The sequence below is a fragment of the Brachyistius frenatus genome, unplaced genomic scaffold, assembly GCF_029030835.1.
Source record: "Brachyistius frenatus isolate BFR_SWC_R1_liver_20210118 unplaced genomic scaffold, ASM2903083v1 Contig_471, whole genome shotgun sequence".
Taxonomy (NCBI): domain Eukaryota; kingdom Metazoa; phylum Chordata; class Actinopteri; family Embiotocidae; genus Brachyistius; species Brachyistius frenatus.
Window position 1 is genome coordinate 68950 of NW_027211070.1, and position 25810 is coordinate 94759.

The following is a 25810-nucleotide window of genomic DNA, read 5'->3' on the forward strand; positions in this document are numbered from 1 at the left end:
GCAGGATGATTTAAAGGGTCAATTTATTCAAAACACAATAATAATAATAATAATAATAATAAAACAAAAAACAGGGAGGAATTTAAACTATTAATAAATGTTGATTTAGAATTACAGAGGACAAAACGCTGCGAGGAATTACGTGGCGGACGCTGCTCTCTGGTGGTGAAACGGGGCAACTGCACCACCGAATGTCAATTTGTAAACATTTTCCATCCCTTTGCTGTTTTTTACTGTCTTTAAAAAAATAAAAAGTAGGGCCATTTTGTCTTTTAGAAACCAAAGATGTTATGTTGGTCACTTTTTTTTCCTTCTTAATAAAGAAAACACTCGTCATCTTTTTCACAACCTCCTCTCAGCCATGTCTCTCACGGTTACGCCTCGCTGGCGCTGGAGTACTTCACACCCGGCGAGATGAAGTCGGCCGATACGGCGTGCAGCTACTTTGAAGTTTGTGTGATATATATATTTTTTTTTTTTTTTTTTTTTTGTAGTTTTTTGAATAACAATTTTTTTTTTTTTAAGTTTTTTTTTTTTTTTACATTTGTAATTAATATTTAATTTGCTGGTATCTTCCTCTGCACAGACGGTGTTCAAAGTGGTAAAGGAGCATCCTCGAGTGATCCCAGACAGAGTTGGAATTTTTGGTCTCGCTCGGCTCGTTCGCGACGCTGAACTTGGTTTCCGAAAGCTCCATCGTCAAGGTGAGTCGGGGACGGAGGAACAGCTTCGATCATGTTGTTTCAATTTGGTTTTTTCAGAAAGCTTTTGTCTAAAGTTCGCGCAAAACGTAAATGACTGGATTTGATTGCGGCGTTCCAGCCTCAGTGTGTCGTTTCCATCAGCACCAACCGGCGGTATTTCCCGGGCAGGACGATGAGCGATCTCTCCTGAGAGCTGCTGGCGTACGTACTCCGTTTCACTCACGTGGTTTTTTGGGGTTTTTTTACCGCCGGATTTAACGCAGATATTTTACATGTGACGGCAGGAATTTTGACAAAGTACGTCTGGATGAGAACAACTACACGATCTGGAGAGACATCGGTTTTGTCGATTCTGGACGACCCCTCGAAGAAAATGGACATAAGTGCCGTTTAAATGAGACTTGAATTGAATTCCAGCCTGATATCGATGTTGATTTCTCCCAACATTCATTTATTACCAGAGCTGAAGGAACTCCCGTCAGCCTGAACTCTGTATTTGTGACACATTTAACGCTCTTCTTTGTGTTGGGCGTGAAAAATCGACTCGTCACGTTGTGCCTTTTATTTTGAAAATCTTGCCTAAAGCAATGATGCTTACGTGTACCGCTGATATTAATGTACATCGTCGGAAACAGATTTTTAGTTTTTTCTAATATTAGCTGGTACATTTTTGTTATAACACATTTGAGCTCGTTACTAAACCAACTCGTCTTGTTGAAACAAACTCCTCTCATAACAGTTAATAGACTTTATGATAGAAAGCTTTGTGAATGATTTGGTATCTAGTAGTGACAAAATACTTCATAAAAATATGGAAAATATATTTAAAGAGTTCTTGTTTTCGACTGCTTTCATTTAGTCAAAAGTTAGCAGCAGATAATTTTGAGTTATTTTAAATGAAATATCAGAACATTTTTAAATTTTGTCAGCAAAATTCTGATATTTTACTGTAAATAGCACGCAACAAACTTTTAAAGGTGGCCGACTCGTTTAAACTTCTGGGTTTATTTTCAAACCCCCCCCCCCCCCCCCCCAAAAAAAAAAAAAAAAAACATTTAAAAGACTGACTGGGACAATTTAAGAAAAACACAAAAAGCAACAAGTCTTATGAAGTCGGCAGCTGACGTGAGTTCAAACGGTTCCCAGTGAAAACGGCTTCAGAGTGTCTTTATAGAACTTTAAGATTTCACGTCACCTGAAGAGTCTTTTCCGTCCTTGTTCCTCCAGCGTGGGCGAAGCCGAGTGTGAAGAAGCACGTTTGGTGTTCGATCAGCGGCGCAGCGTGAGAGTCAGAACGAGCTCGAGCAGCCGGAGAGTCGGCCGGCTGATCGGGTGCTGAGGCGGCAGTTTCTCCTCGGCGCGCGACAGCTTCACGACGTACCTGGAAAGGGAAGGAAAACACATTTCTGTAAAAACGGATGCGAGACGTTGTAAATGTGTCGGATTGAATGATTGACAGGTCGTCGTAAAATCTGGAACCTGAACTCCTCCCCGAAGTGGGACCGCAGGTGCTGAGCCAGCTGGTTGTTGTACTGCAGACACGCCAGCAGGAGGCGACAGCGCTGGAACAGAAGGACGGACTGAGCGGGAGCCAGGACCGACTCCTGCAGGTCCGACAGGACCAGCGCCACCTGCTGGGCCTGGTAACTGACGAAGGACAACTGTAGGGAGGATGAGGGGCGGGGGGGCAGACCCTGGTGAGTGTGGCTCTTTATTATAATAATACACCAGAGAAAGTACAGATGTTTACCAGGTGAGGATGAGGCTGCAGGACTTGAAGGATCCAACCGACAGACAGGAAGCTGTCAGCAGAGGGACACCTGCTGGTCTGAAACACACACACACACACACACACACACACACACACACACACACACACACACACACACACACACACACACACACAAATTAAAGATCATCATTAAAGATTAAAGGACCGAGGACGGAGCCTTGAGGAACTCCGGAGGTGGAAAGAAGAGAAATTACAGTTGGTTCCCAACAGATGTCACCGTGTTGAATTCGGCAGTTGTAAAGTCATGAATTCAGTTGTGACCAATCAAAGTTGGCAGTGTTGTACAGCCAGTGTGATGTCATCAGGAAGGAGGAGGAGCTTTTTGCGCTGCCTGGGAACGAGAGGCTAAAACAACCAATCAGGACTCACCTCGTGGCCTAAAAGCAGCAGCTCGAAGAGCAGAGAGCAGGCGGAGTCCAGGTACTCGGAGAGTAAAACCTGAAGCTGCTGAGGAGATAAAGAAATACATTTAAAAAAAAAGGAAAAGATTTTTAACATGTTTTAGTGAACGTCGGCGGAGAATCAGTCGACCTCGGAGTCGATCGGAGATGTTCGGTCGGGCGTTCGTAGTTGTGGATCGCAGATCAAAGCAAGCAGCATTCTGGAGGCCAGAGCACCTCTGCAGGAAAAAAGACGTAATAATCACGGTTAGTTACATAAACTTATTTCTCTACATTTACTTTAATAAAAATGTATAAGTTTTCTAAAAGTAAAAAAAAAAAAAAATCAAGGAGAACCCAACCAAACCATTTTTTTTTTTTTTAAATGTCCTGCATATTTTCACCCATATTGAACAAAAATAAAACGGCTCATTCTTAAAATTAAAACTAATTATTTACAAAATGTAAACAAACATAAAAGTAACATGGCTCAACTTCTGAACTTGCCTTAGAAATACCACAATTTAAGTTTTCTTCAGTGTGAATCTAACACGGTTCAAAGTTGTCTGTTAATCCACATCTGCACTGTAACAGGAAGTGATGGGAGTTAATTCGGCTTACGTTTAATGCCCTTTAATAAGTAGACGAGGTTTAAAACCGCAGGTAAATCAGGGGCTTAAGTTTAAAACGAGGACAAACAATGTAGCATTTAACGAGACGAACAGGTGAGACGTTTTACCTTTTAGCAGACAGCAGGTTGATCCTGGCTGCTTCCACCTCCGTCTCTCTGAACATGACGGCGAGCGTCTGGACGATCAGCGCGCTCAGTCTGTAAATAAAAATCAGCTTAGGTTAAATGTGGATTCTTTTTTTTGCTTATATACCATAACACATAAAAAATATTTTGGAGTTCAAATCAAAGGCCTTCTTTTATTAATCTGGATTTTAAAAAAAAATTTAATTGACAGAATAAACAGATTAAAGTCCCCACAACATGCCCTAAACAAACACACACTGTGTATCTTAAAGTAGCTGATCTGCTGATTTTGTAGATATTTGTTTTGGCGTATACAATGAAGAATATAATGATTTGGAGTTCAAGTTTTTAATCTAGATTTTAAATTTGTTTAATTGACAGAGTAAACAGATTAAAGTCCCCACAACATGCCCTAAACAAACACGTGCACACACACACACACACACACAGTGTATCTTACAGCAGCTGATCTGCTGTATAGACTCCGCTGAGACTCTGACAGCCGTGAAGACTTTCCTCCAGAGTCTGAACCAGGAAGACGCAAACCTCAGCGGACTGAAACAGAACATGTTCAGAACACAGACGCCATGATTTTCATCATCTTGAACTCGTCCACGACCGAAAGATCTCCAGTTTATTATCACGTAGCGTTAAAAGAGCCGGAAAATATTCACATTTAAATGAAAAATGTACTCGAAACGATTAACAGACGATCAAAATACTCATTTTCTGAAGATGAATCTATTGATGGAGCGACGGTCGCAGCTCTGACGGTTTGTCTCCGTCTCACCTTCCAGAAGATCCGTCTCAGCGTGACGTCTCGGTGCGCCGCCGTCTTCAGCTCCTGCAGCAGCAGGTACGAACTCTCCACGCCGATCCCGTCCTGCAGCAGCTCCGAGATCAGCTGAGCGAACAGGTGAGCCGTCCGGTCCCGGCTGTTCAGAACACACACACACACACACACACACACACACACACACACACCATTCAATCACCACGACAACGTTAACAAGTGAAATATTTTCCATAAGTTTTTATGATGTTTATCATCACAGGAAGTGACGACGTGACTTTTTATGACAGTTGAAAAAAAAAATATTTCCCTGATTTGACATTTTTTTGCCAATTTACGCAATTTAAAAACTGAAATGTCGTTGGAGCAGCAGTTTGTTACCCGACGGTGGCGGCGGAGGAGTCACAGGAAGCGCTGCACCTCTGTCTGTAGAGCGGGTCCAACAGCAGAGTGGACCTCTGAACACACAAACACCCCGATGACAAAACTACAGAACAACAAACATCTGGAAAAGAATGAATTAATGAAGCATTTCTATTATTCTGATATTTATTCTGCTGAGTGGGCAGTTTTTCGATGGACTCTCCGTCTTCGCTCACGATGATGAAGCTGTTCCACGAGCTCTGCAGGTGGAGGTAAAGTCTGGACGTCTGTGAGACGGCGTACAGGTGAAGCTCCGCCTCCCTCTCCTCCTCCCCACCGCTCGCGCGGTCTCGTCTCAGCAGGCGAGACAGCGTCGACCCGATCGTCCTCGGTACCTGGGACACGACGAGGCCAATCACATCCTGTCGGTCGGTTTGAAGCAGGACGTGATTTAAAGTGTTTTGCGTGATGATCGTCGCACGTCGTACCTGACTCCTCTGGAGGGTCGTCGGGTTTTGTTCTGACGGTGATGGAGGTGATGTGGGTGAAGAGGACCAGGAGTAAAGGGAGGCGGACTGGGTGGGAGAGCGTGGGACCCTCACGAGGCCCAGGGTCTCTGGGTTTGGACAGGAAGCAGAGCGGATGGGCTTCAACACCGGCTGGAGCTCCTCCCGCATCAGCTGACTGAGACTCCTGATGGAGGACGTAAACAAAGGACACGGGGACTTTAGGTCTGCGGACCACCAGACCTAAAGTCCCCGTCCAGTCCGGGTCGGTTGGTTTGGTCCAGTCTGGTCGGTTGGTTTGGTCCAGTCCGGGTCGGTTGGTTTGGTCCAGTCCGGGTCGGTTGGTTTGGTCCAGTCTGGTCGGTTGGTTTGGTCCAGTCTGGTCGGTTGGTTTGGTCCAGTCCTTGTCATTTGGTTTGGTCCAGTCCGGGTCGGTTGGTTTGGTCCAGTCCGGGTCGGTTGGTTTGGTCCAGTCTGGGTCGGTTGGTTTGGTCCAGTCTGGTCGGTTGGTTTGGTCCAGTCTGGGTCGGTTGGTTTGGTCCAGTCTTGTTAGGGAAGGTTGAGGTTCGGTGCTGACTTGATTTGAGGGCCATAGAAAGTATTACATCAGAGAAGGTCCTCACATGTACAAAAAGACGTGTGTGTGTGTGTGTGTGTGTGTGTGTGTGTGTGTGTGTGTGTGTGTTTTAATTACATCCCAGCGGCGCCGAGGCAGATAAACACGAGACTGCGATTCACAGTTTCCTCCGTTTCCATCACACACGTCAGTTTTACAGCGCTTTGTTGTTGCCAGGCAACGAGTCGGAGCTCAGCGAGCGTAAAGCCGTTCAAACCTCCGTCCTCACGCTGCTTCCTGTCCGACGCACACGTCATCCACGCAGGACGTATCCTGGAGTTAATATTTATTTGAGTAAAATCGTGTTTTGCTATAAAGCTGAACTAATTAGTGATCGTTAGAAAAAAAAAATTAAAAAAATGAAGCAATACAATCAAACGTGTCAGAGATGTTTTGGTTGCGGCTTCTTAAACGTGAATATTTTCTACTTTTTCTTTCACGTTTGATAATAAACTGAATTTTCTTTGGACGAAACGTTTGAAGACGTCGGCTCTGAAACCCGCAGCAACGCCGACGTGATGAACCGAAGTAAGAAGCTGTCGGTGTTCGGAGGAGCAGCAGGTCGACGTGGCCCACCGCGCTAAATAAGTCATGAGGCCACCGGAGACGCCGACGAGGGTCACGACCTCACGCCTCGCTCACGACACCAAACAAACAGTTAGGGGTCGTCTGGAATAAAGAAAGAAAGAAAGAAATATAAAAAACCTCGTTACGGAAACTTGAACTTTCCTCCTGTAAAGCTTTGTCTGTCGCCATGACGCCCACCGAGAGACTCGGCCGGACACGGAGAACGGCAGCGGACAGTTTCATCGTAAAGAGCAAAAAAATAAATCACAATAAAAAAAAAGTGTCCGGCATCACGTGACGCAGAGAAAAGATGGCGACGATATTTTTGTTTGCGGATGTTTTTTAGGTGTTTTTTTTTTTTTTTTAGGCAGCTGTCAATCACGAGCAATCCTTTGTTGTTGTTGTTGTTGTTGTTTTTGGTGGAATATTTCCTTGAAGGCAGTTAAAAAGTAAGAGCAACCTCAGCCAGGCTCAGCTTTCATACACGGATATCAGCTGACCAACAGCAGACCTGAGTGTGTGTGTGTGTGTGTTCTTGTTTTACCCACGACGTGGGGACGTAGCGCTTGTTTTACCGCAATTGTGGGGACACGACTTCCTGTAGAGTCCCCGCAATGCAAATCAGGACATTTAAGGACAAAGACCAGGATTGAGGTCAAGTTTAGGTTTGAGTAGGGCTAGATTCAGGGTTCAGGTTCGGTTTAAATCACGGTTCGGATACGGTTAGATTCAAATCAGGGAGAACAGACATAAATCAATGTACCGTCCTCTGATTTGACAGAAACCTGTGTGTGCGTGTGTGTGCGTGTGTGTGTGTGCGTGTGTGTGTGTGTGTGTGTGTGTGTGTGTGTGTGTGTGTGTGTGTGTGTGTGTGTGTGTGTGTGCTTGTGTGTGTGTGTGTGTGTGTGTGTGTGTGTGTGTGTGTGCTTGTGTGTGTGTGTGTGTGTGTGTGTGTGTGTGTGTGTGTGTGTGTGTGTGTGTGTGTGTGTGCGCTCACCTCTCAGCAGGATATCCTGCAGGGAGAAGCAGAGACGGTTAGAGTTACAGGTAAAGATATCAGGAGAGAGAAATAAAAAGGACACACGAGCTCGGCTGTTGTCCGTGACGACGATCAGATCGCTGATTTCCACCCTGATTAAACTCGGCGGCTCCAATAAAAGCTACAACCTCGCTGCAAAATGACCTGAATGAGTGATTCTTTTTCCAGTTTTCGTGGCCCTGATTTCGTCCAACGACGTCTTAAATGTAAATTAAAAGTACGTCAGATTAACTCGAACGTGAACGTAAAACTTTTACAGACTTGGTGGATAAATCAAACAAACACTGAAACCGCAAGCGAGCGCCTCTACCTTCTGACGGGTGCGTTGTGGTCGGGCGGCGGCCGAGTCTACGGGAGAGCTCGGCCACGAGAGGAAGCCCCTCCCCCTTCTCTCTGCTCAGCCAATCGCGGCCCTTCTTCCTCGCCGGCTTTTCCGGGACGTAAACGATGCGTATGTGCTGGCAGCGTTTCCTGTCCTTCGCACTGAGGAATTCTGGGAGGTCGTTCACCTGCACGGACGAAACGAATGTATTCAACCGTGAGGTGACGAGCTAGCCTGAACCGGACAACAAAACAAAACTTTTTCATCTCGCAAAAATTTTCAAGCAAAAATCTGCAGATAATCGGCGTCTCGACAAGGAACATTTGCTGCTTTTTTTTTGTGGTCGTGTCACAAATGTGTAACAGAGTTTATTTTAAAGGTTTTTAGACTTTTGGGGGAAGAAAACCATAAATTTGAAGAAGTTACCTTCAACTCTGCAAAATTTAAGATATATATTTTTTTTACGATCAAAAACTGAAGGAATTGAACAATTTGATGATTAACTGATCATAAAAAAGTTTTACTCCGTAAATAAAAAAAAAATGTAAATAGATTTGCGTACATATAAATAAGATGCTTTGTTGTTTTTGTATTTTTAAATGCAGCAAAAACTTTTAACAAAATGTTTTTTTTTTTGACTGTTTTATGAATATTAGCAGCTCTGGATATGGGACGTTTGTGTTGCCGTGCCGACGGTCTGCGGTCCCGCACGGTCCCGTCCCTCCGGTGGAAGCGATGCGTTGTCGGCGTCGTTATTTATTCACCGGCTCGGTTTCCATTGCGTCGGCCGCGAGTGGACGAGGCGACCGGAGGAAGTGAGACGGACGGTAATCTGGCGGCTCGATGCAGACGGGATTAACTCCGTCAGGAAGTTAAACCTCTGACATAAGGAGATGGACTGGAAATCAGAAGCTCAGCCGAACGCCGACTCGTGTCACGTAGAGTCGTTTTGTGCCGAGCTGAAGCTGGAATCTCCTCCGACGTCTTTTTAACATTTAACATCCAGTAAAACAGAGTTTCTCTAAATGGCCGTCGGGTAAATCAAGAAAAAGGCGACGATCATATCGGAGTTATTTCAGGTCGATCAAAATGTCCCGCAGGTCATTTAAACTCAAATTGTTTCTCTATATTCGAGCCGTTTAGAAAGTAAAAGTGTTTCCCGAGTGCTTGTAATTTCTAATCTTAACATGTCATCGACTGCATAATGAGCTGAAGCTGATGAACGGATTCGATGACGAACTGCTGCTTTTTCTCCGATCTGTGATGGTTGTGGATTAAAAATGTTGGTTTTGAAGCGTTTCTGCGACAAAACAAAACAAATCCTAAATTAGATTCGTCACCTTTTTTTTTTTTTAGGACAATTAATAAATCCGATATCAGCTGACGGTACAAATAAAAGTTGCCGATTTCACTGTCGGCAACTTCCTGTTTTCAGTACATCGTCCCGCGTGTGGAAAACTATCGGCGGATTAACGCGATCCTGAATAAAAGTTCAAAACCAGAGGGTTTTCAGGCGAGTTTGTCAGCTGCACTCGGCGTGTTTTTATTTTCTACGACTTTCAAGCACATTTCTGGACGTTTAATACCAACGGACCTCAGACGCGATGGTGTGCTTGGAAACGTAAATCGATCTGTTATGAGCGCGGTGTGGTTTGAAGTTCGCCGAGCGTGAACAACAGCTGTAAAGTGAAACCTGTAATTCGAAGCGACCGATCTGTAATCTGAAGAGTTTAACGGGGATCGAACAGAAGCCGGTTAGTTAATGAACACAACCTTTTATGTGGCGTTAATTCTGTAAATAAAGATGATCTTTCACTGTCGATTAAATCAGATCAAGTCATTTGTTTTAGACCAACGCAGAACTTCTAAACATCCCGTTCAAATAAACGGTTCATCTGCCGGAGTCTAAAGTTCAAACTTAAAATCTTTCAAATGTCTTTAAATCATCTAAATCTCTCTCGTGGGAATATCTGCTGCTTCGGGGTGTCGGTCCGACAAAATAAAATAACACATTTGTAAATCAGTTTTTGAACTTTAGAAATAATCTGACAATTAAAAAAACCCAAAGAAAATAAAAATAAAATGTGAGTGCTGATGAAACAAAGAGACGGCTGAACGCTTCGGAAACACCAAGACGGAGACGATGAGTTGACAACGTCTTGAAGTTGGAAGCGTCGTCGTGAGTTCTGGGAAAAATTGAAGTCTGTAAAACTTTAAATTAACGAGGAAATAAATCTTTAAAACTTGTGACGTTATTTTATTCTTCCAGCTTGACTTCTGCTCATCTGCTGTTAAAGATGATTTTCACCGTTGACTAACAGATTTGTTGTCATCAACTTTGAACACAAACAATAGAAACTGACTTGACTTTTTTTTTTTTTTTCTTATGCTCACCAGCTCGATGTCGCGCACGCGCCTGAAGCTGACGGCCTCGGTGAGCGTGCGCGGCGGGTACTCCGCCAGGTACACGCGCTCGTCGCTCAGCACCACGTGCATGTACACCTTGTTGACGGTGTCCGAGACCACCACGCACGGCTCGTAGGCTCGGATCCGCTCGTACACCGCGCGCTCCGTGTTCCGCTTCAGGAAGGAGTCCAGCTTGACATTGCGGCCGGAGAGCGAGGTCCCGGTCCCGGGCCCGGTGCCGGTGCCGGTGGTGGTCTGGGCCATGACGGAACCGGTCCGCGTGAGGACTTAAGAGACAACTTTAAGGCATTGACCTCCACTTTGGGGCGGAGGAAGGAGGTCTGGTGTCGCTTTCCATCTGTTAAGTTCGTACTTCACGGTGAAGCGCTGCCGTTAACGGCGCCGGTTCCTCAGGAAAGTGAGCAGGTGAACTGCCGTTGACATGCTCCATCAGCGCACACCGCTCTCTGATTGGTCCGCCCCGGTGAGGAGGAACGCTGCTGATTGGCTGGAAGATTAATGGCTATTTTATAATTCAAAAATCAACGTTTCAACGTTAATTTCTACTGCGCATGGGCGGATTAGCCTCGTAGGCGGCTGAGGGGCAAAGATATCTGGTCGTCCCCCTTTTACCTCCGTTAAAAATAAATAATATAATAATCAATTAAGTAAAATAGTTGATAAAGTGAAAAAAAGAACAGATAGGAAAGTATTAAAAAATGGTACCTTTTAAATATATTAGTCACTCTGAGTCGCTTTGAAAGAGAAATTATATCCAATAATAATAATAATAATTTTTAATCATATAGAACTTTTAAGTTTGTTAAACTTAACGTCAGTATTTGTTTGACTGCGGTGCTGAAATTAGGATATGTTCACTTAAAAAAATAAAAGTAATTGATGGTTGTAGTTTTACTGGATTCCCGAGATAGATATTCATCTATATCTGATAATAAATGTACATCTTAATTATATTCTGAGTGAGAACCTGTTTTTAAATTGACAGTAAAATGTTTTGCAGTTATTTTCAGATGACTTGCAATTCCTAAATTCTACCACTAGATGTCAGATGTTAAATTACCTCAGACCACCAGTAACTGAACCCTTACACATTATTTAGTCGTCCCACATATCTTACTAAATATATTCACACATTCTTTAATAAATAAGAAAAGATTCTGTTATTCAAAGAGATTTTCGGTTTATCTGAACATGGAAAAATGCTGAAAATCTGTCGCTATGACCTTCATCATCCTCCTCCTCCTCTGCCTCATCTTCATCTCGGTGACCCTTTCTCACACTCTCACACACACACACACACACACACACACACACACACACACACACACACACACACACACACAGGCGAGGCGGTGGCTGCAGCTTTGAAGGGGAGCTTTGTAAAGGGGTGAAAAGATGAACAGCGTCACACAGGCCGTGTTGTTTTAGAGGTTTCAGTTCGTCTTTTATACAGAAAAACCGAGACGAAACACCGAAGAGGCTCCAAATAATCACAAGTTGGTGTTTGTTGATTTCAACGTTAAAAAAAAGAAAAAAGAAAATCACCCAAATTTTTGTGTCTTCAAATTTCTCGGCATGGAGACGAGATTCACGAAAACCCAAAAGCTCCAGAAAGATTAAATGAGATTGAAAACGAACAGAGTGAACAAAGAATTAAATCTGTGTACGCATAATGACATCCTTCATATCAGCTGAAAAACACATTCCTGGGTTTAGAAAAAGTTGTTTTTTTATTTTGCATTTAAAGCTGCACACAGGAAAATGATTTAAACACACACACACACACACACAACTCAGTGCCTCTGAAGAAGCTGTTGAAGTTATTCACATCATTATTAAGATTTCATCCCCAGATTTGTTTTAATTAACCAATTGATTGTTTGGGTCCAAAAAATTGCCATCAGAATTGTCCAATGTTTGTTTTAATTGCAGCTGATCCAACCTTAAAAATGATTCAGAAGTAAATATAAAGAAAAAGCAGCAAAACAACAAACAGGAAGTGGCTGCGTGAAACCGTTTTTAACAGAAATGTTCTGTCGACCAAATTAATAGATGTGTCGCTCTGTTTAGTTGAGAGTTGTTTCTGTGGTTCTGGTCAGCTGGGTTGTACTGTACTCCTTCATCATCCTCGTCATCTTCATCATCATCTTCATCATCATCTGTGTGTTTGTGTGCAGCTGCAAACAACAGCGGTGGGCTGAGCGCTCACACTGCCGTCTTTGTTCTGCAGAAGAAGAAGAAAACAGTCACATTTCCAGCACAGAGGGAGAATATAGCCTCATCACACACACACACACACACACACACACACACACACACACACACACACACACACACACACGCACACGCACACACAGGCTGGTGTTGGTTGGTGTTGACCTTTGTGGCATTTCCAATGATCGGGTTTGAAGTTCAAAAGCCAACAAATGGGTTGAACCACTCCACAGCTGTTTATCAAAAATCTAAACATAAAAATGTCAAGTGTCACATCATCTTCTATGTCACTACCATTACTGGGTTGTTGACTGGAGTTAGTCAACAGCCCAGTAATGGTAGCCTATAGGAGTTTATAGGCTAGTCACTACCATTACTTGACTAGAATTTATGGGATGCATAAATTATATCCATGACTATAAGTTCTTACATTATTTTATTTTTTAATAAACATGCATTAATGGAACACATCAGAAATCTATTGAGGTATATATTTATTTATTTTTAAGATGAATAGCCCATAATTTATACATACATCTTAATCAAATGATGCGTGTTTACAAGTACAAAAAAACAAAAGTCCAAACAAAAGACAAAAGAAACGAGAGAGGAAGATAAACGACAGGAAGAAAGAGCCAGAAATCTCTCCACGTGTGTGGGTGTTGCTCGTCCGTTTTCCGCCCTGACGGAGATGACCGAACAGAGCCGAACGGAGCCGAACGGAGTCGAACTGCGGCGACAGGTCCGAGCCGAAGCAGCAGCGACAGACTGACGAGCAATTAAGAGATTAAATAGGTGGATATTTCACGGTTTTAATAAACTACTACACAGCAGAGATGACGGCTCTAACCAGCTGGGAGCTCTGTGTCAAGTACGCCCTCTTCATCTTCAATTTCGTTTTCTGGGTAAGTGTCCAAATGTTTTATATTTCAGCTATATGTGTGTGTCTCTGTGTTTTATGAAAGTCATAGTTAAACTCCATTAAAAATCTGCATTTGTTTCCCCCCGCTTAACAAATAAAAAGAACTCGGCAGCAGGACGACAGGCTACTAGTAAAGGTTTCTATATTCACAATTTAAACTTTTAAGAATAATATATCCGTGAACCATAATTTAATATACGCCGAATTGAAACGCACCCTGATTTTATTTAAATTATACTCTCTAGGAAATATCTATTCATGAATGTACTTTGACTATTGATGAAAGAAACGTTGTTTTAAAGCTTTCTGCATGAGGTTTGGTGCTGGAAGCCTGTCGGTTCTCAACTATCTGCTCATTTTACGTGATAACTGTTCAGCGGAAGGAGACATCAGAGGATGCTTAATGACAGACCACATGACTCGGTAAACGTGTCAAAAATATCTTCTAACTTCCGACCGCAGTCGATAGTATCTGTTCTGTTCTGCCGAACAGTTATCAAGAGAGCAATGCACCAAATACCATGCAAAGATCTTCAAATTTAACATCTGTTAAGAATTGAAAGCATTTTTTTTTATCTTTAAATTACATTTTACCTGATTTATTTTACATGGAACTGATCCTCAAAGCGTCTGCAGAATAATATAGATTTTATTTTGATTGACAAAACGATTAATTAACTTCAGATCTATTGATCAATAAAGTCAACTTGTCTAAAGAAAACACTATAGCAGGGTTACAATAAGTATTATTTGAAAGATCTTAAATCCATATCTGCAGTGCCATATTTATTCTGTTTACCAACATTTACTAGTAAGTGAAAGCTTATTTATTGATTGATTTTATTTGTGTTTAAGATTTTATGATTGAACTTGTATTGATCTTGTAAGGAGTTCAGTAAGAGTCCAATAGGGGGCGTTAGTGAGTCCAACGTCGTCATTAAAGGTTGCGTAATCAGTCATTTCGCTTCCTCATTTCTAGAAAAATGTCTTGAGTGGTGAGGGGGAATTTAAGGGAAAAGAGAGAGAGAGAGAGGTCAAAGGTCAAATCCCACCAGAAAAGAAATGAGAAAAAATAATCCCACATTTAGGAACTATTAACAGTTTTAGACCTTTTAGTTTTGTATGTTTTCAGGTCACTTTTGTGCTCCTTTAAAAGAAAATCAGTAATTTTTGCACTTTTTTTTTTTTTTTTTAGCAGCAATTATTTCATTTTTTTTCCCTGAAGGCATTTTCAAACAGAAAGAGACAAAAGAAACGGGAACGGAGGAGATAAAAAGAGGCTTTCGGCACACAAAGCTGCTGTTTGTTGGTTCCACTGGAACAGTTCGAGTTACCTGAACAAACAGCAGCAGGTCCCAGGAGGTGTGTGTGTGTGTGTGTGTGTGTGTGTGTGTGTGTGTGTGTGTGTGTGTGTGTGTGTGTGTGTGTGTGTGTGTGTGTGTGTGTGTGTGTGTGTGTGTGTGTGTGTGTGTGTGTGTGTGTGAAAACCTGAAGCCCGAACACACTGTCGCTTTTTTACCAGAAACAGACCGTCTGGAATTTTATCTTTTGTATAGATATGATGTGATGCTTTTATTTTGATAGGGGGGGCTACAGACAGGAAGAGATTACCAGAAAACTAAAAGTGATGAATATTTCAGGAAATATAGTTCAAAACCCCCAAAATCACTTTCAGACAAACTGAATTATGAAATTATTTGCCATTTGGTTCAACTTGTTGTTTTATTTTATGAATGTTTAACAGCAAAAATGTGAATAATTGTTTTGGGAAAAATTTGAAGGTGTCAAATTCTTGTCTTTTCTTATAAGAAATTAATAAACATTTATGGCTCAGATTATATTTAATTGTTGTTCTGGAATGGGCCACAGATAATAAACTTTTATTCAGCAAATGCAGCTCAAAGTGTTTCACATGAAAAAAAAAAAACCTGATATAAAGCAACATTAAAAACAATAAAATAAAAGATTCAGTGAAAATTACTTTATTAATAATAAAATTTAAAAAAAGATATGAATTCATCATCTCGTATAAAACACAATTACAATATTTCTAAACTGAGAGACTCCTTGTAAACTTTATAAAGATATTTATATCCGATCATCTTCCGTCCGTATTGATTTATAAATCAGTGGTTTTAAGGTCTGATCCTTGGACCTCATTGATTACTTCCACCTGGGATCTCAGCTGTTTGTTTTTTCAGCCCCGCCCCCTGCCCCGCCCCCCTGCTCCTCCTCCGGCTCTTCCCTCCACCCACTCCCCCTCCCCCCTCTGACCTCACAGGTGAGCCACACAAAGGGTGTGGTTCACAGAAAAAGACAGAGCGAGAGATCCACCTCAGTACTTTTCTCTGCTGCCCACCGAGTCAAAGGAAACGTTTTGATCCTCTCAGATCCGGAGCCATGGGAGGACTGCAGTGCATCAAATACCTCGTGTTCGTCTTCAACTTTTTCTTCTGGGTATGTAGAAAAAAAAAAAAATCAGCTGAGACTCGAGAGGTTTTGAAAACCAGACTTCAGGTGCTTCAAGTTTTCCTCTGATTGCTCGCTCGGCTGTTTTGGGGAAAAACAAATCTGTTCAAATGAACCTGAAACTGTTCACACGACCTGTTTTGGAAATATTCTTCTTCCTTTTTATTTTCTGGTTTCAGTCCTGGAATTCAAACACATGCTGAGTTGCTGTTGTTTGACTGGAGGCACCTGAAACGGCTTCTTTGAGAGTCGGCTGCGTTTGAACTGTTTATGTCGTAAAATATTGACTGAACTGCAGTAAATGCAGCAGACGGGTTGTTTATCAGGATCAATAACTTCTGTTTGTCACCAATCAAACTCGCACACTTCATTAATCATCAATCGAAAAAGCCTGAAAGTCTTCGTAAATGCTGCTTTGTTGTTGTTTTTTGGTTTTCTTTGTAATATTCTTCCAAACAAATGAGTCACAATCGATTTAATTGATTAACAAAAGTTAAATCTTCATTGTTGTGAGTGTTTTTATTATTTTATCTGATAATATCAAAGATATTTTTTAGAAGGAGCCTCTAAAATTTGAGGCTTTCCAGCTTTTTCCTGGCTGTTGCGTGTTTGGTGTATTTTATTGACTAATTACTAAAATAATTGACAACTTCATCAATGATTAAAGTAACTGTTAATCAGGGACAAATTTAGTTTTTCTTGTTCAAAGTTTTTGTCACAATCGATTTGATTGATTGCGTTAAACTTAATCGTACCTTTATTGAGTGTTTCTTTACTCTTAAAACTCGTTTACACAAACGATCCTGTCACACTTTCAGAATAAAAGTGCGTTCGGACGGATTAACTCTGATGATCCTCTGCTTCCTCGTCACTTCCTGCAGGGGAGTTTTCGCATTTGTGAAATCACAGGATCTTCTGAGTTCAAAGTAAACAGGACGTACCAGACCTGAGGAAGTGAGTGAACGCTGCAGAGGCTGCCCCAGGAACATCACGTTTCAACGCTGTCTTCAGTATAAGAATAATCCAGTGACACGTGTCTGTACGTCGACGGGTTCACTGCAAACAGGAAGTGCTAATTTGGCTACTTTTTAATGGTGTCAAAATGTAAAGGAGCAGACGCCACCAACGGGGATAACGGCAGCGTGTTCGTTAACCTTCTTAAAAAGGTCTAAATGTTGGAGTTTCTTTTGACTGAAAGCGGGAGAAAGAAAGATCTTCACACGGAAAGAACTTAAGCGATCCCCTTCAAAGTAAAAGTAGCGGAGGTCGCGGTAACACGGGAGCTCGAAGGGTCCCGAGCAGCTGAGTCAGCAGGTCGACTCCCGGCCGGTTCGGACCATTTGCTCCCCGTCGTTCCTCTCCGAATAACCGCGGTGACTATTTCCTCCATTTTGGTTGAGCGTCTGAGACTCGACTCCGTAAAACAACCGGCGACGGAGGATCTCTGGATGTTTATTGGAGAGGAAAGTGTGACACGGTTTCTCTTTTGTTGTAGCAACGGGGGAAAGTTGTGGTTTTGTGGCTTTCAGTGATGATGTAACGAGGTTTTGTTGTTTCCCAGATGGCTTCGTGCCAGTTAACGGCCTGCTGGCCGCTTCTAAAGACGGCGGATGAACAAGAAGAGCTGAACTCGTACCGGCGGCGTTATCAAAGGCAGGAAGAGCTCAGAGTCCAACATACGAGCTGTACTTTGTATTTACATGTCATTTGAATGATGACTCATCTTAGTTTTATTCTCGCGTGCCTGAAATTTCATTTTGAATTTTAATAACAAAGTTCAGAAAAAAAATCCAAACTGCCGGTGAAACTGAATCGTATCGTTTTACTTCAGTAAAACTAACGATACCACCGTGGAAACAACCTCAATTACAAGTAAAAGTACTTATTATGCAAAAGAATGTTTGTATATTTATCATGCGTAAACTACTGGGATGTTTGCTGACATGTACACGTGAGCAGCATTTCAATGTCGTCATGGTGACGCTAACTTCAACTCGTGATACTGTTTACTTTTAATCTCTGCAAAAATACATCAACTGAATATTGAGTTTGAAAAGTTAACTAAAGCTCTCAAACAAATGAGTAAAAGTATAGATACTCAAAAGTACAAGTACCACTAGTTTAGTGCAGTATACGTGAGTAAATGTACTTGTTACTTTCCAAAAATGTTCTAAATTATGTTTAATTTACAGGCGGAGTAGACAGTTTACTGAAAAAGAAAACTTATGTTTTAAAAAAAAAAATTATTTCAGGACATGAGGTAAAAAATTTAAAAAAAAAATCCACTTCACCTCCGCTGGAGACATTAAATCCTTCTGAAGGATTGTGTGTGTGTGAAATGCCCGTGAGTGGGTTTCACACACGGCCTGCTGTGTTTTACTGTTGTTTACTGTGCAGCACACACACACACACACACACACACACACACACACACACACACACACACACACACACACACACACACAGAGAGAGAGCTGCTCTGAGTTTAATCACTGTTTTGATGATCTCAGACAGCTGTGGGATGACAAAACCAGACGATCAGTTCCTCCTCCCAAATAAAAAAAAAACCCACATCAGATTTAGCCGGCTAGAAAAAGACCGGTTCTTGTAAATCAGACACTGAATCTGGTCTTTAAAGTTGTTGTTTTTTCTTCTTCTTCATTACAACAAACTCTGAGAGCTGCAAAAACAGAAATTCAAGTCCTGCTTATGTGTGTGAAGGTTTTGGTGGGTTGTGCACATCCTCAGAAATGTATGTCTGCAAGCTGCAATATAGAGATGACCTGTAGGGCGGCAGTATGGAGATGTGACGCGGTCAGGCAAACAAGTCTGAGACTGTTGCATTTTTTTTTTCTGTCGGATAAATCACTCCAGCGAGAAACTGCACTGTTATATTGCTCTCTTTAAAACCCACCAGACTCCCTTTACAAAAACGGTCATTTTACCTCATAGTTGCTGCTCTGCTTAGCACCTTGATCGGCTGGTTTGTTTATGTTATTGTGAGAGTTTGGTGTTAGTTCGGAGTTAAAACGCCACCGAAAGTCACACAGTAACACAAACTATTTGACTGATCGAGGCAGCGGCAGACCAGCGACTCCTCTGCTCTGTGTTGTAAAATTTGTATTTTTGTAAAGGGAGTCTGGTATCTTAAAAAAATACAAAATAAAAAAGGGGGCACTATAAGTGCTTCGGTTAAACCGATCACCTGCACACTGACGTCTCTACAGTTCCTCCTCTACGGGCCTTAGACGTCAGTGGTTCTGGGTTCCTGCGGTTCTTCTTCCCACAGTTCTTAGAACTACAGAAAAAGTTCCCTGAGGTTTGAGCGGGTCTTGAGTGCAGAAGAAACGGTCACTTCCTGTTGCCGTCTTCGATTTGAGGTCCGGGGTGGCAGTAAAAATCAATAAAAGCCGCGTCGTAAAGACGAGCAGCAAAACGTCAGTAATGGAAAAAAAAAAAAACCCGCTCACGAATTATTCATCTCCGTGTTGTTGCTGTTTCCGTGCAGCTTAATGGGTCCTTCAGAGCACCGCTGTGGTTAATGAGAGCTGACGAGAGCCTCGGGGGAGGGGGGGGAGGGGGGGGGGGTGTTGTTGTTTCATCAAATACAAACACAGCGACTCCCCCGAGTGTTTTTTTAGCGAGCATTAACACCGATATCCACTCGGCGTTCAGGACACTCAGCCGTCCGTGTTGTTTACGGTTCCTTCTGGTTTTTTTAGTTTCTAAGCCTCCGGAGGCGTCGTCCTTTTCCCCCGGCTGGTCGGTTCCGTTATCGAGAGCGTGATATCTCGGGAACGCATCGAGGGACTCTCTTCAGATTTGGCACAAATGTTCACTCGGCCTCAACGACGAATCGATGACATTTCTGCGGTCAATTTCGGGTTAAAATTTCCAATTTCATGGAAAGAACTGATTTGATTTTTGGAGGTCCAAAGGTCACCGTGACCTCACGGGACACGGTTGCGGCCACAACTCGAGAATCCGTACATCGATTATTCGCACATGGATCCAACGTTTCAATAACGTTCTTGATAAGCTTTTGCTGGCGGACGCAGTTCAAACGTAGAAGTTGCACCATTTGGAGAAGTGAGAAACTTCCTGCTAACTTTTTAAAACGGATGCTTGACTGACACGAAGCTCATTTCCTGTTCACATGTGGTTCAGGTCATTTTGACGGATGACGAGGAGTCTGACTTCTACTCTGACAAATCGTCGACGTCGGGCGGCGGTGAGGAAACTTTTCCCCTCGTCTCCTCACCGACGAGCCGAGCGTCGCGTCGCGGGCTGGAAGGCGGTTGACGGAGTCCGATCTATTTCTGGCGCTGACGACATTTCAGATGAACAACACGGATCCGACGGAGCAGATGTAGTAACACCGTCAGAGTGTTTGATTGACAGGCCTGTGGTGCAGTCAGGTTACAGCTACCGGCTCGTCCAAAGATAGATTTTAAAAAGGAGAAACTGCCTGTTGATAGTTCCTCCCAGATCCCCTCCCCCCCCCCCCCCCGCCAGTGAGTGTGAGTTGATTCACAGTTAACAGAGCGTATCAGGAATAAATCCCGAGGACATGTCGGGGCGTAGCGCCGAGATGCTTCATGTCACAATCATGTCCTCCCCGGTTGCGCAACAACACCAGACGTCAGGATCAGATCACGCTGAGGGAGTTTTCCTGATGTAAAACTGTGTTTTGTGGTTGCCGAGGAGACAGTGAGTCACCTCCGGATTACTACTGTGGTCGAACACAAAGGTTCTTCACTCCTGGAGCTCCTGAATCACTGCAGGAGGTTTGAGGAGGAGGAGGAGCAGGAGGAGGACGAGGAGGACGGTCGTCCAGCAGGTTCCTCCTCGTGTGTTTCGTGCAGCGAGTTGAACTTCATTCCCCGTCTGTCAGCTCTCTCATCAATCTTTAGACCTTGAAGGCTGCTGCTCTTTAAAACAGGTCTCGCTATAAACCAGGAGGTCCTGGTTAGGAGGTCCTGGTTAGGAGGTCCTGGTTAGGAGGTCCTGGTTAGGAGGTCCTGGTTAGGAGGTCCTGGTGTTCAGAGAGAAGGTCGAGTTTCTCTTAAAGGCGCCCAGATATCAAATAATTTTCATTTATGTGCATTTACTTGGACCTTATTGTGAGCGTACTGTTGGACACGTGACCAACGGGCGTGACGGAAAACCGACAAACTTAATGCATCAGTTTCTAATCACGCTTTGATATTTGGTTTTTCTTTGTCCTCCTGCAGCTGGCCGGCAGCGCCGTGCTCGCCGTGGGACTCTGGCTGCGTTTCGACAGCCGGACGGCGGGACTGTTCGACGGCGACAACTCGCCCACCGTCTTCTTCACCGGTGAGACCTTCCACGTCCCACCGCCGTCTTCTCACCGGTTCATCACGCGTTTTCCAAAAAAGGAAATGACTCAAATTTCCTCCGTTTGTTCGACGCTTCCTGCAGCAACATTCAAAACGTACCTAAAGATGTTGTCTTCTAAAGGTCACGTGATGAACAGGAAGTGGTGACGCGCCTCCGGCATCATTAAAGTTTTATGATGATGAGTTTTGGGTTAAGTGTTGCTGCTGTTGTGGTGTGTGTGTGTGTGTGTGTGTGTGTGTGTGTGTGTGTGTGTGTGTGTGTGTGTGTGTGTGTGTGTGTGTGTGTGTGTGTGTGTGTGTGGTTTGTTTCAATCAAAGACCGAATACAAAAAAAACCAAAATGGACGGAAGTAATTCCAACATTCGTTCGATTTTTAGGACAGAGCTACGTTTGGGGGCGTGTCTGTTTGATTGACAGGCCTGTGGGCGGGGCATAGCGTCAGATCCACCCCAAAAAATGGTCACTTCTGGCTCCAAAAAGATGGTGATGGCCAAATCTAGTAGCTGCTAGCTGTGAGGGAACGTGCAAACAAAGGACTTCTTAGTTCGGTCCTGTGATTTGGTCTTTGAGGAGGAAATCGTAGATTTAGATAAAAAGCTGAAACCTTAAAACCCGTTTTCGCTGTTCCTTCATTTTTCTCTTTTTGAATGAATGCAGCTGAACGCGCCAGCGTCGGGCGCACAAACCGCTCGATGTCGTGGAGAGTTCGGTAAAAATCAACCGGATCAAATCTTTATCGTGCGACAAATACGTAAAACTTCGGTCGGCACATGCTGATTGGTTGGTTGTAACGGAAGCTCTGATTGGCTGTTGAAGTTGCAGACTCTCTCCAGCGTGCCGACTGTGACAGAAATGAATTAACCGATGAGGAGAAACCGCCGGGCGGTCGGTCGGGCGGTCGGCCGGCGGCGAGGCGGCGCTCCTCCGGCGCTCCTCCGTTGCTCCTCCGGCCCTCCACACATTGCTCTCATTCTTCCCGGGCGGACAGCGACGTCTTTGTTCCCCTCGACTTTTTTGTATTCCCGGAGGAACTGTCACAGAACGACGGACTCGCCTCCCTCCTTCTTCTTCTTTTGTGTTTTTCGCCTCCGTCAAACTGAAAAGTGAAGCGGGCGGCGAGGCGACGCTCGAAATGACAAACATCTTAATGACAGCTTTCTGTGTGTGTGTGTGTGTGTGTGTGTGTGTGTGTGTGTGTGTGTGTGTGTGTGTGTGTGTGTGTGTGTGTGTGTGTGTGTGTGTGTGTGGGTGTGTTGAATGTGCTCGTGATGTCAGCGCTGTAATTACAATCATTATTTTAATCCTTTTTTAATGATGATTCATCCTCACGAAAGACGCATCAAAGGACAATAAAAAAATTTTTTAAAAACCCACAAAGAGAAAGTGATTAAGATTTGGAGTTAAAAATTCCCTTTCAGCTCTTCGTCCTGATTTCAGATCGTTTGCATCGTCGTGTCGCGCTGATGCTGAACAACACGAGATGCAAAAACATCCGATGTGAATTTCCATCGTGGGAAACGGACGAGAACGAACTCTTCAGGCAAACTAGGAGGAATTTCACGAGCGGCTCGTTCTCGGTGCGTCTTTACAGTCACGGAGGACTTTTAAAGTTTGAGTTTAAAAAACAAACTTTCATTCAACAGGAAGAAGAACCAGAAGTGGGAATGATGTGACCCGTAATGTTTGAGACTCAGGAACCGGAGAACGGTTACAAACATCAAAATCGGTTCATAAAACGTCGTCTTGATAACCGAAGAGAAAGTTAAACCGACCGAGCAGCTCGACTCTGATCTTTTATTCTCTTGGACTATTTTTTAATTTTTTTAATTCCTCCTTTCAAATTAAAAGCGTCCTCGTTGTTTGCAGGCGTGTACATCCTTTTGGGGGCGGGGGCTCTGATGATGGTCGTGGGCTTCCTGGGATGCTGCGGCGCCATCAAAGAGTCGCCGTGCATGCTGGGATTGGTGAGTCACTCTTTTCTTTTTTCTTTCGATTGAACTGCAGGAACGTAGAAAGACGAAACCGTGAGCGGAAACGAAAACGACTGAATCGGCGTCGATTTAAAAGTGACTGAATAGCTCGTAACGCACCCGCCGGCCCACTAGAGGGCGGCGTGGTCGGGCTCAGACGACGCTGTGTATTTGTCTTGTCGCCATGGTAACTCTGTCCGACGTAAATCAAAGTGACTTGACGTCTTGCCGAAACCGAGGGAATAAATTGACCCTCCATGTTTTGTTTTGTTTTGTTTTGTTAGTTCTTCTTCTTCCTGCTCCTCATCTTCGCTGGTGAAGTGGCTGCTGGGATCTGGGGCCTCTCCAACAAGGACAGGGTACAACACACACACACACACACACACACACACACACACACACACACACACACACACACACACACACACACACACAGAGAAACTTTGAGAGGTGATCAATGTGATCGATCGGTACGTTCAGCTTCTTCTTCTTCGTGTCTTCAGGTTGTCGAGGACGTCACCGAGTTTTACAAACAAACCTACGCCAACTACAAGGACACCAAACAGGAAGCGCTGAAGGAGACTCTGCGCGTCATCCACTTCGGAGTGAGAACACACACACACACACACACACACACACACACACACACACACACACACACACACACACACACACAAAACCTTTAATTAAATAATCGTCTATTAATTACAATAAATTAATCGATCACGTGCTCTTTTGCGTGACGCAGCTGAACTGCTGCGGTCCGACCGGGACGGTGATCGACGCCGCCAGAGACATCTGCCCCAAGAAGGAGGGGCTGGAGGCCCTCATCACCACGGTAACACGGCCTACAGTCACATGACACAACTCGTGTATTGATAACTTAACAAAAGTGGAAAGTCTGTTCTTCAAAATGTCCTAAATTATAAGTCACATGATGGAGATTTCAAAATAAAAGTCTATAAATTTACATTTGGAAAACAAAACATTAAAGACGTGAGAATCGTGTTTTTTGGGGTTTTTTTCTGGGTTTCTAAAAATACATAAACTATATTGTTCCTCCCGGTTTCCTCTCGTCAGAGCTGTCCGGCCGCCATCGACGAGATGTTCAACACCAAGCTGCACATCATCGGTGGAGTCGGCATCGGCATCGGCGTCATCATGGTGAGGCCGCACAAAAGAAGTAAATCCACACGCTGCCGCACGCTCGCAGGAAATGAAAAGGATTAGTTCAACAAGAAAATAAGGAAAATCAGAGCCGCAAATATGAAGCCAGTCGGTTCGCTGAGCACGAAGACTAGGAAGAGTTGAGGTCGACTAACCGGGACGTGTTTTTGAGGAATTTCTTTTCTTTTGAAAATATCTATAATGGAAAATTATTATCAAATCTTTATAACAATTTGTATATAAATAAATAAATAACAAGAAAAGGACTTTTAAAAACAATTAAGTAATTAAAACATGCAAACTATAAACAGGATCAAATAAATTAAATCATTTTCACCACTTGTTGAATTTCTGATGAATTTAAAAGGTTTTTGTGGCATGAAGTGAATTTTTCTTTTTATTTGGGTTTAATTTCGTGACTTTTTTGCTTCTGTGTTCTCCGCAGATCTTCGGGATGATCTTCAGCATGATGCTCTGCTGCGCCATCAAGAAGTCCAGAGACTACGTCTAGACCCTCCTGCACCTCCTCCACCTCCTCCCTCCATCTTTAACTCACGTGTCCTCACTTGTTTTACAACCATTACCAACCTGCTTTAGAGCTTAAACGACATGTTTTAATAGCGGCCGTCCCTCTCTGGTTGCTGCGTGGATCCGTACGGGACGGTCGACGGACCCATGAGCGTACGGAGATCACATTCAAACACAAGGGAGCGTTTTAGTCCGGTACCGAGCACCCTGCAGCTAAAATCCCCCAGAACAGAGGCCCGTCGTCCACGGGATACAAAGGAGAAGCTCTGCTGCCCTCTGGTGGACACTTTTATTTTTATCCTCCTCCTGATAATAGTGATAATAATAATATCCACCTCAGTTGTGTTTGTAAAATGCACTAAAAGGTTTTTTTGAGCTGTAGTCTAACAGGCTGATTTTGTTTTCGTATCTTTTCTTTTTTTGCAGTTAACTGACTGTTTCCCGATTTATTTTTGAAGCTGCATGTTTAGAAACTTTTGATTTTTATAAAAGCAGAGCTATGGAGTTTTATGCAAATATTTTGATGAATGCAGTTCAAATTATGTCTTTAAGATGCCAAATAAATGAACTACTAAACGATAGTTTGTGTAAAACTGCAGCTTTTGTAAAAAAAAACCCCTATAAAATAAGTGTTTTTCTACGTGGTAATAATGAAACATGATGCCAGAAACCCAAAATAAGAGTTTAATTGTCGTTCATTTACAAAATACAAGAAATGCATTTAAAAAATGTTTCACCCATAGTTTTGGTTTAAACTAAAGAGTCTCCATAGAAATGATAGAAAACTTTTAGTTGTGTTTGTGGATCTCTGCTTTTATTGTGAAGGAGTTTCTCCAGCAGCTGCACAAGCTGGACTTTTATTTTGTATTTTCTAATAATGTAAGCAGCCCAACAGTGAGGTTTTGGATTTTGT

At 43.2% G+C, this 25810-nt stretch overlaps 2 protein-coding genes across 3 annotated transcripts; one reads left to right on the top strand and one right to left on the bottom strand.

Annotated features, from left to right (window-relative positions):
* Nucleotides 1-1674: 1674 nt before the first annotated feature.
* Nucleotides 1675-10619, bottom strand: cunh12orf56 (chromosome unknown C12orf56 homolog). The gene is made up of 14 exons (XM_069687520.1): nt 10234-10619; nt 7828-8026; nt 7476-7491; nt 5278-5482; nt 5026-5184; nt 4808-4884; nt 4424-4568; nt 4094-4188; nt 3616-3705; nt 3028-3115; nt 2866-2940; nt 2455-2532; nt 2184-2365; nt 1675-2085 (listed from the first exon to the last, which is right to left on the bottom strand). The coding sequence occupies exons 1-14, from the start codon at nt 10507-10509 to the stop codon at nt 1974-1976; spliced, it is 1797 nt and encodes a 598-aa protein (XP_069543621.1). The 5' UTR covers nt 10510-10619; the 3' UTR covers nt 1675-1973.
* A 2532-nt stretch (nt 10620-13151) lies between these two features.
* LOC138614225 (CD9 antigen-like) lies at nt 13152-25478 on the top strand. 2 transcript variants are annotated; one of them, XM_069687529.1, is made up of 8 exons: nt 13152-13385; nt 21106-21208; nt 23099-23196; nt 23487-23561; nt 23706-23807; nt 23951-24040; nt 24283-24366; nt 24815-25478. In XM_069687529.1, exons 1-8 carry the CDS (start codon nt 13317-13319, stop codon nt 24878-24880), a joined length of 687 nt encoding a protein of 228 aa, XP_069543630.1. In that variant the 5' UTR covers nt 13152-13316; the 3' UTR covers nt 24881-25478. The 2 variants fall into 2 exon arrangements, with proteins under 2 accessions (XP_069543630.1, XP_069543631.1); XM_069687530.1 differs by lacking the exon at nt 13152-13385 and adding an exon at nt 15746-15859.
* The last annotated feature ends 332 nt before the right edge of the window (nt 25479-25810 follow it).